This window comes from Macrotis lagotis, chromosome 4 (genome assembly GCF_037893015.1).
Source record: "Macrotis lagotis isolate mMagLag1 chromosome 4, bilby.v1.9.chrom.fasta, whole genome shotgun sequence".
In the NCBI taxonomy this organism is placed as follows: domain Eukaryota; kingdom Metazoa; phylum Chordata; class Mammalia; order Peramelemorphia; family Peramelidae; genus Macrotis; species Macrotis lagotis.
Genome location: NC_133661.1, coordinates 102,209,232 through 102,223,500, shown reverse-complemented (window position 1 = coordinate 102,223,500; position 14,269 = coordinate 102,209,232). Strand labels below are relative to the sequence as shown.

The 14,269-nt window shown below is 36.8% G+C and overlaps 1 protein-coding gene across 4 annotated transcripts in view; it reads left to right on the top strand.

Annotated features, from left to right (window-relative positions):
- ACSL5 (acyl-CoA synthetase long chain family member 5) overlaps positions 1-13,946 on the top strand; it is a 48,478-nt gene extending 34,532 nt beyond the window's left edge. For all 4 annotated transcript variants that reach the window (XM_074233695.1, XM_074233697.1, XM_074233696.1 and 1 more), the window contains 13 exons: positions 49-100; positions 1,812-1,885; positions 2,208-2,285; positions 3,915-4,049; positions 5,445-5,579; positions 7,436-7,531; positions 7,802-7,874; positions 8,116-8,204; positions 8,501-8,617; positions 10,509-10,652; positions 11,533-11,634; positions 12,170-12,241; positions 12,785-13,946. In XM_074233695.1, coding sequence (XP_074089796.1) covers positions 49-100; positions 1,812-1,885; positions 2,208-2,285; positions 3,915-4,049; positions 5,445-5,579; positions 7,436-7,531; positions 7,802-7,874; positions 8,116-8,204; positions 8,501-8,617; positions 10,509-10,652; positions 11,533-11,634; positions 12,170-12,241; positions 12,785-12,925 — 1,308 coding nt within the window. In that variant the 3' untranslated portion in view covers positions 12,926-13,946. The remainder of the gene's footprint in view (positions 1-48; positions 101-1,811; positions 1,886-2,207; positions 2,286-3,914; positions 4,050-5,444; positions 5,580-7,435; positions 7,532-7,801; positions 7,875-8,115; positions 8,205-8,500; positions 8,618-10,508; positions 10,653-11,532; positions 11,635-12,169; positions 12,242-12,784) is intronic.
- The last annotated feature ends 323 nt before the right edge of the window (positions 13,947-14,269 follow it).

Genomic DNA, 14,269 nt, shown 5'->3' with positions numbered 1-14,269 from the left:
ATATTTAAGAACTGCAGTAGCATAAAGTGTTTATACTTCTTTTTCTAGCCTCCCAAACCTGAGGACCTCAGTATTGTATGTTTTACCAGTGGAACAACAGGTCAGTCAGTGGTATATTTATGATGGGCTTATAGGAAGTAGCACATTATAATAGTTGAAGCATTGAAGTTGGGAGACAGTTCAAATCACAATTGTGATACTTGCATAGCTTTGTGATCATGAACAAGTCATCTTACCTCTTAAAGTCTTAATTTACTTCTTAAACTGTAAAATGGTAATAATATATTTCCCACTTCACAGAATTGTGAAGAAAGCACTAAGTAACCTCAAAACACTGATCATGCTTTCAGAGAAACCACAAAATCATTTGAAAATTAATTTGTTTATTCTATATTAAATATCCTATGATTAAAATGTAGTCACCTGGAGGACAGGAATTTAAGATTCATTGACATGAATAAATACCAATACAAAGGATGTTCAAGCAGCAGAATAAAGAGAGTAGGATTAGGAAAGTTAACCAGGCATTTTAATTAAAGAAAGAGGGCTATGGTATTATCTGTGTGATAGAGATAGGCTTATGGAAGGATCTAAAATGTGTTATATTTTTTAGAAGGTGAAGATATTTGACTTTCCCAGGAGTTTTCAAGCTATGTGTTTTGTTCAGTTGGCCTGAGTGAACTTTATCCTAGTGGTTCAGTTTTATTGAATCAGAGGACTAGAGAACAACTTAGGGAACAGAATCTGTAAACAAATATTTTTAAATAACTTTAAGTACCTAAGTATCTGCTTCTTGTAAAAACAGGACTTCAGAAGAGACTTGAAGGAAGTTATCAAAGCTGGGAGGCTGAGGAGGGAGAGAGGTGTAGGTATAGGAGATAGATGATCAGTGAAAATGCCTTCAGTTAGAAATGAACAGGAAGGAGGTCAAAGTCACTGGATTAAAGAATACATGGAGGGTAGAGGGGAGGAGTAGAAGTAAGTTGGAAAGATAGGAAGGGCCCAGGTTTTAAGAGAGTGTAAAATATAGAAAGGACTTTCTGTTTGATCCTGGAAACAAAAGAGAGCCATTGTAGTTGATTGAATTTGGGGGGAATGACTTGACCAAAGATCAGCTTTAGGAGGATCACTTTGACATCTGAGTGGAGAATGAATTGGAGTGGGAGAGATTTCATCATAAGAGACCAGAAGTTTATTGAGATTTCCAAATGACATAGTATGGTAGGAGAAGATAAGAAGGCCAAGATCAGAACTGTGAGAGATACCTCGTTAGCCAATGAGACCTAGATGAAGATCCAGCCAAGGAGAGAGATCAGAGTCTCAGAGTTGGATAGAATAGATAGAACCAGGATACTGTGGGTTTCACAGGAGGAAATTCTGAAGCAGATGCCCTTACCAATACCCATGGGCCTTTGTTGGCAGTTGACAATATACGGGACTGTTTAAAAAAATCAGTGCTTCTGGCTCAGAGTAAGGAAACCAAAAAAATGGAAAGGAACACGTCAAACATTTTTAATGAACTTGGAGTAATACCTAAAAGATTAAATCTCAAATGCAGTTATATACCTGATATTTTTTCTTTGTCTAAGTGTCTAGCCTCACTTTCATGAAACTGGAAACTAAGACTTACTATGGTGGCATCTCTGAGAAACAAAGTCTCCTAGAAATGTGTAGCCTTTGACAATGTGGTTTTTTTTGTACATAAGTTAGTCTATAGATTACACACTTCTCTGGAAGAAAATCAGTTGCATCTTTCTTTTCTTTGTAAAAAAAGAAATTAAAGTTACCCTCCTCACTTTCATTTCCTGTAGGTGATCCCAAAGGTGCCATGCTGACACACCAGAATGTTGTTGCAAATTCTGCAGCTTTTCTTAAATGTGTCGAGGTTAGTGATTGTTTGAGTGGAAAAGAGAGACTTGTAAGTGAATCTGTTTTGACTCTTTGGGGACTTGAATAAAAACTGGTAGAAGGATAAAACTACTCTGGGTCAACAGTAAATAAAAAACATGTATCTCTAATTCCTGCCCACTGTGGGTCTTGTACTTCTTTTGACTTTGGATATGTATGATCATCAAAAATTATAATACTAAATGTAGTTAGAGATAACTTAATTGAAGAGATAATTAAATTTATGGAAGAAAACTAACTTTAATAGAATCATGTGAGGTTTTTTCTTTTTAAAAATCTGTGTTAATATCTTACTTTAGAATATTTTTGTGCCCACACCTGAAGATGTGACAATATCATACCTTCCTCTGGCTCATATGTTTGAAAGAGTTGTCCAGGTAAGTATCTTAATTCACTTTATAAATATTTGGAAGGAAAATCTGTTCTTTAGTTTCCCATATTGATAGATATATAATTTCTGGTGGACTCATTCTTTAGTGGAAAGGGAAGGAAGCCCCAATTTTGCCACTAGCCAATTGAGCAATTTGACTACTTTGTACCTCTGTGACCCAGTCCATCAAATGGCAATAAACTTACCTAGAAAGGTTAGCAGAGGATCAAGACAGTTGATATAAAAGCTTATATGTAACAGCATCATTCTCCCTAAAATGCTAAACCTTAATGTCAAAAGGAAAATAAAATCATTTCAATAGGTAAGGAATAAGGAAACTTGGAATAATAAATCATGCAATTGTTCAGAAATAATATCAGTCAGGATACTATACTACAAAAAGAGATTCTTTCTTGAATAAGATGGGAGAGCTTAATTTTATTATTTGGAGCTGTTTTGAGGTTAATCTGATGATCAAAAAGCAAGGCTGTCTTTAAGTACCCACACATCTCCATTCTCCAAATACTCCTTCCGATGACCTGTCAACTAAGAGATAATACTGAAAAATCACCCATTCTTTTGGGTAAAGAGATTGTCCCTTTATGAAAAACAAATTCCTGGAAGGAACACATTAAAATTTATTGGATTTTTTATATAAGAAGACTTTTTCACCTATGTTAAGCAGGGGTTGAGCTCCTTAGGGATGTAGCTGTTGGAGGGAGCAAAATACACCATGGAAAATGATGAAGTTTCAGGGGCGGCTAGGTGGCACAGTGGATAAAGCACTGGCCCTGGAGTCAGGAGTACCTGGGTTCAAATCTGGTCTCAGACACTTAATAATTACCTAGCTGTGTGGCCTTGGGCAAGCCACTTAACCCCATTGCCTAGCAAAAGAAAGAAATGAGGTTTCTATACAACTTTAGGCCAAAAGGAAAAAGGAAACCTTGTCACAAGGTTTCTATTGCTGATGTTTAGGCTGAGAAGAACTGATTTGGAGCATAAGGTAGGTTAGCCTAGGAGAGTGTTTGTCAGTCCTTCTGAATTATAGTATTCTAGGTCAAAGTCCTGATTGTCCTGTGCTAGAGACAGCTTTACATTTTCTTAATTCATAAAGGAGTATGAGTGAATTTCAGATTCTTTCCTGAGGGAAGGCTTTGAAAAGTTAAAAAGGGAAGAATGCAAAAGATGTGTAGACATATGAAGGGACAAAAGAATATCAGATAGCAGAGAAGAAAAACTCAAAAATTTTTGAGGGAAGATCAAAAAGATAAATTTTGTCTGATTCCAAAGACCAGCATTGTGTATTGTTGAGTAGAAATGAAGAGATAAATTTGGGCTTTATATGGAGATGTTTCCTCTTTATGATTATTGCCATCTATAATTAGAATTGCCCCCAGAAGTAGTAGAGAAAGTTGGATTTCCTCTTTCACTAGAAGTCTTCAATTAAAAATTGTATGAAAGCTTGTAAGGATGCTGTAGCAAGGGAATTCTTGGACAGGACAGGTTTTGCTTAATGACTTCTAAGGTCCCTTCCAAATCTGGGAGTCTATGAACTGGCCAGCTTCATGCCTTTGTCTAGTTTAAAATCTGTCTTAGATCTTAGGAAAACTGACTACACACGTTGCTTCCCCTTTAGGCTGTTGTTTATACAAGTGGTGCCAGAGTGGGATTCTTCCAAGGAGATATCAAGCTCTTGACTGATGACATGAAAACCCTACAGCCAACTGTGTTCCCAGTGGTTCCTCGTCTTCTCAACAGGGTCTATGATAAGGTTTGTTTTATGAGAATAGTTAAGTAAAGAAAGAGATTAGGTACTTCTTTCAAGTACCTATGAAGATTTTGGAGTAGCGGTGATTTTTTAAAAAAAATTTGCTCCTTTGCAACTATTTCTAGCAACTACCATCAGTGTCTGAACCACTATTATCCCCTTGAATATTCTGGTATCTCTTGGTTTTGGATCTTTTTTTTAAATGACCAAATGCCATCCCCCCCCCCCCGAAAAGTGTATAGCATTTAGGAAATCTTTGAATTACAATGAAATTAATTTCTCAAAATTTATTAGTCTATTGCTAAATCCACACAATATGAGCAGCGTGTGGTAAAAAGTTTTCAGTGTAGAATTAAAAAGATCTGAGTTTTAATTTTACATCAGCTACTTATTTATCTACGTAATTTGGGTTTCCCTGACCTCTGACCCCCTCTATAAAATGAAGTTGGGATTCTAGGTCCAATTGGATGTTAGGTAACTATCATCTCTTCCAACTGTAATTTCAGTGGAAAGTAAGGGGGTTATGCTTGGGCATGGGGTTAGGATATTTTTGAGGAGACATTCAGGTTCAACTTTTCTGTTGGCAAGCCTGATTTATTCAACTTTAATGAGCTGTTGAAGTTTTCCTTGATTCAAGTGCCCTCTTCACTTCAATACATCCTGCATTTAAGTTGTCAAAGTCATTTGCCTAAAACTTAAGTCTAACTGAACTTAATAGATTTCAGTGACTCCCTGTTACCTATAGAATCAAATAGAAAGTCCTTTTATTTGAGATTCTTCATAAACTGACCTCTTTCTATCTTTCCAGTCTTTTTACACTTTGTTCCTTTCCACATATTCCCTTCTATGCAACCCAGCTACACTGGCTTACAATTACTTACACAGAACATTCCATCTCAAGTCTCTCTAACTTTGCTCACATTGGCTGCTCCCCATGTCTGCAAGGATCTACTTCACTGATATCTGTGCCCCAACCCTGGAGCTTATGCTTTCATATCACCTTCCACCTATTTAATACAGATCTTGCTATATTTAGCTATTTACATATTGCCTTCCCTCATTAGGGTACAGTCCCTGGGCAAATACCTTTCTTGGTATTGCCTAGTATTTAGTAACATAGTGTCTGATAAATAGGAAATATTTAATAATTTTTTTTGATTGCTACAGACCAGGAACCTGGAGATAAAATTAAAATGTCACTTATCTTCTGCTTATTTAGTGCCATGAAGCTCCTTGATTATCTTCCAGTGCCTTAGTTTATATGACTTGTTTTCATACCCACAGCTGGAAGTCAACCTCTCTTGCTTGCATTACTAATCACACTTGGTGGTTTTTAAGGAGCAATAAGTACTTATGCATCTAAAACATTTCCTATCAAGTAGTGCTGTTTTCTTACAGGTACACAGTGAAGCCAAGACTCCATTCAAGAAGTTTTTGTTGAATCTGGCCATCTCTAGGAAATTCAGTGAAGTCAAGCAAGGCATCATTCGGCAAGACAGCATCTGGGATAAACTCATATTTAAAAAAATCCAGGTATTGGGGGGTGTGTGTGTGTGTGTGTGTGTGTGTGTGTGTGTGTGTGTATGACAAGCTTTGGATGATTTTTACCTTTTATCTTTAGGATTGTGCTAGAGTTGGCTTAACTCCAAGAAGCAAATCCCTTAGATTGGGCCATTTCTATCATGGTTTCTTCCTTGGTTCCCCATCCCTTCTACCCCTGCCTGCCTCCATCTCCAACCAGGGACAAATGCTCATTTGTTTTCTTGAGGGGGTCTCACTCATATGTCTCAAGTACCTAAGAATACAAGACAGAGCAGAGAAAATTATGCCCTTTGGGCCCTAACTAGTGTCCAAACAGGTATCTTCAAGAAAAATCTCTTGGCAAGAACTTCAGTTATTTCACAGGTGCAAGGTCCTCATACTATTAATGAGCTGCATTCCCCTTCTCCTGGGATTCTAATTACTCAGACTAGAGTACAGGGGACTGTGTGCCTCTTAAGGTCACCAGGTTTACATTTGTTCTTCTACTTGATGGATGGAGAAATAAGCTCTGGCTATGGTTTCATGAAACCTTATTTTTCTGGAGTGCATGGTGAGCTTTCACTTATCCACTCAATTTGTTTTTTCTTCTGAGCTCATGACTGAATTACCTCAGTCAGTCACAATAATAAGAACTATTACCTCATTTAACACTCAAGACATGAACAGCCTTTTAATTTTTCATGTCTTTTATTTAAAGTCTCCCCCCAAAAGATTAAGTTTTTCAAGATCAGGGGACCATGATGCATTTTTTAATATCACATTCAATGTACATTCTGTTAGGTACAAATTGATTTCATACCAGAATGCAGATACACAGTGTCTAGTCTCTGCTCTTGAGCATTTCTTCACCCCTTTCCCATCCCTGCCAGTCTCTGGACCCAAAGAGTCATTATATAAAAGAGTCAATGTCAATAAGTAAATGACAGATTATTTTAAAAACTTAACCAATAAATTGCCTAGTGAATAGTATATATAAGTACATAATTTATCCCAAGTTAATTTCCTCCTTTCTCTAGTACTTTAATACTTCATAGGAGGGTTTGAGCAAGCTTCTGAAGATGACAGTAGTTTTGGGATAGATGGATGGAATCTGGATAAGCTAATAGATTTGAAAGAAAGTTATGTCAAAAAGGAAAACGGTAGGAGTCAAGCTATATAACTGGGGATATGCAAGCATATTTGGGATTTAGTGATTACAAGATTGACTAGAGCAAAGGATTGTAAAAAGGATTGTGCTGGGAGATAAGGCTGGAAAGACAGGCTTGGGAAAGATTGTGGAGAAGCTTGAATACTGGGCTAATGAATTTGGACTTTCACTCTATAGGTAATTTATCTGTAAAGGTTTTTCAAGCAAAAAAAAGTAATCCCCCAAAGTTTTTATTTTTAAGGGAGTGGTGGTGATGCTGGTCAGGGGTAAGGAAAGCTATCATTTCAATTTATACGGCATTATTGAAACAAAGAAATGAGAAGCCAAGTAGATTGGTATGATCTACTAGTGAGAAAGAAGACATGAATTAGGGTGATATCTATGAAATTAGAAATGTATTCAAATTCTTTGAAGGAAGAATCACTAGGTCCTCATGATTATATATATGAATCAGTATTTGCAGAACTGGATTATTGGTTGCAGTAGTTTGATAGAGCACCAGATCAGTAAAGACTGAATTTAAATCTTGGTGCTGCTAATTGCCAAAGGTCTCACATTGTTACCTTACTTTCTTAAGATTGTTTTGTCTGTGAAATGAAGGGATTAGATGAGATAATCTCTAAAGTCCTTTTTGGTTTGATGGATTAGATTTAACCAATACCCCTTTTTTGAGTAGAAACCTTTTCTTTTATTCCTGCAGGCAACTCTAGGTGGGAAGGTACGTTTAATGGTAACTGGAGCTGCACCTATCTCCTCCCCAGTGTTGGTCTTCCTTCGTGCTGCACTAGGTTGCCCGGTAAGCTGTGTATTTCTGGAAGTTTGGAGAGTCTACTCTTTTAAAATAATATATTTTTTTGGTGACTGGCTCTTGGGGAGCAGAAGTTTAGAAGGGAAAGGTTTGGTGAAAAGAAAATATACTGTTTTTGTTTTTACTCCAGGAAGGAAGAGGGTTATTAGGATTATTTGGTGATAGTTGTTGCTTTAATCTCTCATGTAGTTTAGGGGAAAAGATTTTTCAAGTTGTTCAAAACCAGCCCAGGTCTGAAAGTTTGTTTCATTTCCCCAGGTATATGAGGCTTATGGGCAAACAGAGTGTACAGCTGGCTGCACATTTTCATCACCTGGGGACTGGACAACAGGTAAGGTATCTAGCCAGGAAAAGGAATACAGGCTTCTAGTCCAGATCACTCATTTTTTTAAAGCCAGATTTTTTTTTTGGAGGGGGGATGGGTTCACACAGTCCCATCATTAAGTCTCTAGTGAAATAGACAGCTTGCTCAACTTCATTCCCTTGGAATACATTTTACAAGTGTAATTAGGGATTTAACATTTGCACATCATCTTCCAAAATCATAGACATTCTTTTCTTATTTGTTCTAGGCCATGTTGGGGCTCCTTTATCCTGTAATGAAGTGAAGCTTGAAGATGTAGTAGATATGAACTACTTCTCAGTGAATGGAGAAGGAGAGGTATAGAGCACTGGACTTTAGGGCGGAAAGATTTGGATTTCAGCCTACGTGACCCTGGAATTTCCTTTAAATTTCTACGAGCCTCAATTCTTTCAGATATAACATCAGGATAATTGTTCTCCCTTTTTTCATGGGGTTGTTAGGATCAAATGAGAGAATCTGTATAAGTGCTTTATAAATTATTCTAATGATACCAAGAAGGAGTCCATGAATATGGTTTAGCTGGGAAGACTAAATTGGAAAATGGTGAAGATAATGAATTTTTTTTTAACCCAGTATGTGCTTTTATGTTAAAGGTTTGCATTAGAGGCACTAATGTGTTCAAAGGCTACCTGAAGGATCCTGAGAAAACAGCTGAAACTCTTGACAAAGATGGTTGGCTTCACACAGGAGACATTGGCCGTTGGTTACCAGTGAGTTTCTTTCATCACTTCCTGTGGAACTATATCCTCCTCCTCAAGACCCTCCCCAGTCCCTCCCAACCCATACTGCTTGAGTTTGAAAGGCTTATTTTATTGAAAGACAAAGATATAAAATGCTAGTTGACATTTCACTTGCTGCTAGTGTGGGATCTGCCAGAATTCTGCTTCATCCAATCTTTTATGAGATGTAGGGAGACAATGTGATAGAATGGGAAAGAGAACAGGCCTAAGAGTCAGATCTGGGTTCTACTAATATTATAATGCCAAGCCACTAATAAGCTATATGACTTTAAGTAAAAACACCTCCTCCTAGGACCTCAGTAACCTCTACTATAAAATGAGGGAAGGTCTCTTCTACACATAATAGATGAGTTCTACCAGTTATTAATAAAATTAACTAAAATTAAAATTAATAAAATACCAGTTATTACACGGTACACTTATATAAATTAGTCTAGTAAGTATCCAAAATTCTAAAACCTAATTGTGAATCAAGAATCTGTTTATTTTTTCTTTTTAATCTTGCTATACATACAAATACAAATGTTCTAAAGGCTTTTAAACTGGTAATAATTCTAACACCCCAAACACTTATTTAATTCAGAGTGAATTTATCTGTCATGATGCTAATGATGAAACAGATGGTTAGCTCACTGTCTAGATTGTGGCATATACTTGTAAGATTAGAGCTCCTGAGTACTAGATGTCACAGATAATTAGTCTTGGCTATCCAGACATAGTTTTTCCTGCAACAAATAGGTCTTATTGACTTCTCCAAAATTGCAACGTTATTATACTATCATTCAGTGATGATTGGAGAGAAAGACTTTGGTAGAGAATGTTACTTCTAAGAGAATGTTACTTCTAAGGGATCTGGACATGGGTTAATATATTTAAGGAAAATATTGACATAACTAGTTTAAATTTAAACAATCCCAAACTCCTTTAATTGAACATGATATTGATGTTTTTGACAAACTTAACTGAAGAGTCTTAGGATCATAGATTTTAAAGTTAGAAAGGACCTGGGAGGTCACTGGGTCTTATCTCCATCATTTTACAAATAAAGAAAGGGCAACTAGAGTTACACAGCTACCAAGTCTCTAAGACAGGATTTGAATTTCAGTATTCATGACTCCAAGTCTAGTCTCCCATTATACCTTCTCAGTAGCTATAGCTACCCACTATACCATCCATTCATTTGCCTTTTATCCTACAGAAGGGTTGGGGAACCTCTAGCCTGAGGGTCATGTTGGTGCAGGACTCAAAAAATTCAATACATCTAAGAGTATTTTAGGGGTGATTTAATTAAATGATTGACCAAATATAGCCCACTAATAACATTATAAATATTCAAATGACCTTTGGCAGAAAAAAAGGTTCTCTAACCCTGTACCCTGATCATACTTGCTCAGTCACAAAGTAGTAAGTATCTGAGCTAGAATCTGAATTTGGATCTTCTGACTTTAAGTCTAGCACTCTACTCACTATACCATCTCTGTTTTTATAAGCTAATTATTGTGCTGTTTCTCTCTACACTCCCTTCCCTCCATCTCCCACATCTCTACTGACAATTTAAACAGCCATATGGAAAAAAATGAGGAGCTGGGGTATAGTATTTCTTGCCCTAAAGATTACTATCTGTGTAACTCTGGGTGGGTTATACAGTTTTTACAATGAAGAAACAAGTTTAGAGATTGTATAAACTTTGCACTATCTAGTTCAAGGGTTGTTGTGAGGAAAACATTCCATAAAATCAAAAGATGCTTTATAAATGTTAGTCATTACTTTTATGTTTAATAGTAGAAATAGACTGATTGGTAGAGATGGATGTCCTAGGCTGAGCCAAAAGAATACTAACAGCTATTGTTGTCACATACAGAATGGAACTCTGAAGATTATCGACCGAAAGAAGAACATCTTTAAGCTGGCCCAAGGAGAATACATTGCCCCAGAGAAGATAGAAAATGTGTATATCAGGAGTGGTCCAGTATCCCAAGTTTTTGTACATGGAGATAGTTTACGGGTAATTTGACTAACAAAGTTGTTTTGGGGGAATTCAGTAATTAAGATTACATATTTCTAGAGATTGGAAAAAAATTTATGCTGATTCCTTTTGATGAAAAGAATTTAAGATTAGAACTTGGAAATGGTCACCCCATATTCCCTTTTAAAATAAAAGCAGTGGGGCGGCTAGGTGGTGTAGTGGATAAAGCACTGGCCTTGGAGTCAGGAGTACCTGGGTTCAAATCTGGTCTCAGACAATAATTACCTAGCTGTGTGGCTTGGGCAAGCCACTTAACCCCATTTGCCTCGCAAAAAAAAAAAACCCTAAAAAATAAAATAAAATAAAATAAAAGCAGTGCTAGTATGTCCATCACATATCCTTAGAGATTAAGGACCTGAAAAGAAAGGCAAGAAAAAGGGGAGGATTATGGATTTGGAGGTCATTTAGTTCAAACTCCTCATCTGACAATTAAATGAATACGAGGTCCATGATGTTCAACATGGTAGTAAGTAGCAAAGCCAAAATATTCTGACTCCAGATGTAACACTCTCCATTGAATTCCATGGCTACCTCCAAAATTTACAGAAACTCTTCTGTAATAAGTCCATTCTAGACTAGTTAGAAAGAAAAATAATATCTTTGAATTTGAGTGTAAGTCAATTATTTGATGTAAAGGAAGATGCATCCTTACTGCATCTGTTTGGATAAAAGAAAAAAAGAAGAGACCAAAATGTATATTTTTGACTTGTTTTATAAAAAAGTATTTTTGACAGCCACACCTAAGTGAAAAAAAATAGCTCTTCTTCCCTGAACCCCCACTTCCAATCCCGATTTATAAGTGTGAGAAAGAAACTTCCAGGACACTTAGAAGTACTAAGTCTATCTATTTCTCTTTTAGTCATCATTAGTGGGTGTGATTGTTCCTGACCCAGATGTACTTCCTAAGTTTGCAGCAAAATTTGGAGTCCAGGGTTCCCAAGAGGAGCTCTGTCAAAATGCGGTGAGTTTCAAGCACATCATTTATTTATCTTGGGCCAAAAGAGTCAGATGGGTTTTTCTTGTGAATTTTCTCAGTTCCACTTGAATTGAATAATCCTGAGACGTTAGAATTAAGGAAAGGTTATGCCAGCAAACTTTTATAAGTTTTCTGACTAATTAGTAAATCAAGAAGACTTGGGCAGCTAGTGGATAAAGCACCGGCCTTGGAGTCGGGAGTACCTGGGTTCAAATCCGGGCTCAGACACTTAATAATTACCTAGCTGTGTGGCCTCGGGCACTTAACCCTGTTTGCCTTGCAAAAAAACCTAAAAAAAAAAATCAAGAAGACTTAATAAATAAAGTACTTTTTTTTGCTTAGTATTGGAGGATAAAATTGAAAAATTCCTTTTCCTCAAGGAGAGTGTATTTTAATAGGGGTTAACATATCTATATAGAAGTATATTATAACAGGAAAAAAAAGGTCCCATTTCCTCTCCTGTTCCCCAACCTTTTCTGAAGCTGAACTTAAGTCCTTTTTTTTTTTTGGTTATTCTTAGCTTGTAAAGAAGAAAATTTTGGAAGACATGCTGAAAATTGGCAAAGAGGGTGGCCTCAAGTCCTTTGAACAGGTAAGTATTATGTCAAGTACAAATGGAAAGCAGGTAGTCTCCAGTTGTGTTAAGTACTGAGTTCCTCTTTCTGGGCTACCTTGATAGTCATAACATGGTTGGCTGCATTTCCTCACCTGACATTTTTTTCCCCTTCAAGTATTCCCTTAAATATACCTGTGGGGGTTCATGTACAGGAAAAATTAGTAGTGACTTTCTGGGAATTAAGTTTGGACTGTGTCTCACTAACAAAACTAGATTGTAAGCTTGTTATGGAGGCTCAGGGAGGAAGTTAAGTCTACCAGAAACCTGACCTGACCCCCTAAAGAGGTACCTGAACTAAACCTGTCTGATTTTCTTAGGCTGGATCCCATATCCTTCTGTCCCATCCTCTCTCCTCACTGCCTGTTTTCCTTTTCCTTTCATTATCTTCCCTTGAATCTAAATAACAGGAGACATTCCAGAGATAGAACCCTTAGCCTTTAGTTAGAAAAGGCCACAGCTGTGGTCAGTGTCAATAATTTGGCTTCTAATTTACTTTATGCCCTTTTCTCTCATACCTAGGTCAAAGACATCTACATTCACCCAGAAGCATTCTCAATTGAAAATGGACTCTTGACACCTACAATGAAGGCAAAGCGGGCAGAGCTTGCTAAATACTTTCGGAGCCAAATTGATAATCTCTATGAAACTATCAAGGAATAGTTTGAGGTGGCTCTGGCTGAAGGGGACACTGAGGCAGTCTGAGTCCTCATTCATTGTGCTGCCTTCAGTGGGGTGGATGAAAAACTTTAGGTGCTTTTTGGATGACTTTATCCATCCAACATCGAAAATCTGATGAGCTCCTTTTCAGTGAAGAGGAAAGGATTTCGACCTTTCCTCAAATTATGCTGCTATCGTGGGTATATTTAATAAGTTCATAGGCATACCTTCAAGGTATGAGCCCCACTCCCAAGCTTTCTGGTTTATTAACTCACTGACAATACGTGACAGGCAGAAAGGTCCACTGATGTGACTTTATTATATGCTCTTCTTATTCCTTCAGGTAATTCTAATTGAATAATAGCTCTAACAATTAGGTGCTCTGGTGTAACACTAAAAGTACCTTTTTCACCTGAGGAAATTTAGCTACTGAGTAACTAAAACCATTAAAGCTAAAATGTTTTAATCAAACAATAAACATAGATTTCTATGAAATCCTGCTATCAGAATTGTAAATTTTCATTTCTGATTGGCTGGGCATCAAAAGAAGTATACTTTTAGATCCACTGATTTTTTGGATAATGTTTCTCATCAAACATAGGCTGCAGTTGCATCTGATGTTTAAAGCAGTGGGGTCACTATTATTCTCCAATATCTGGCCCATGAAATATTGTCATAGGGACACTCTTTTCAAACTGTGGCCCTCTATATTGTTCTTTACCATAGTAGCCTGTGACTACATCTCCTTGCAGTGTGTTGCTGACTTTGAAGCCACAAAGGAAAAAATTACTCTTTCAGTAAATCAAGCAAGTCCTAGGTAGAAACCAGTCAAACTAGAAATGAAGACCCACTGGCAAGTGAGATGCTGCCACAACTTTAGACCTGGAAGAAATAGTATTCCACAAAGGAAAAGGTCTTTCATCCTTTTTTCATCTCAGCTACCATTCCACCAACCCAACTCCCCAGAGATTATATATGTTAATTATCTTAATAATGTACCTTTTACAATAAAATATTGCAAATATTTAATGGTTGAGGCTTTTCTCTGCAATCTAGCAAGCTAGTCACCTTCTCTCTGACCCCAGGAAATATATCTCATTTAGTTGTAGAAATGGATCACCTATTTTTAGTTATTTTTATAGAAAAGGAAATTGAAACCTAGAAATATGAAATAACTTGAGTCATGAAATGATGTGAACCCAGGTTTTCTGATACTTAATGGAGTGCATAGAAACTAAACAAATTTGGTATTTCAGTCATTTCTGATGTCCTTATATAATCGAATTTAGTCCAATGATCTATATAAATTAGAATTATCTCATGTTGTCTTCCATCCTCAAGGATGGA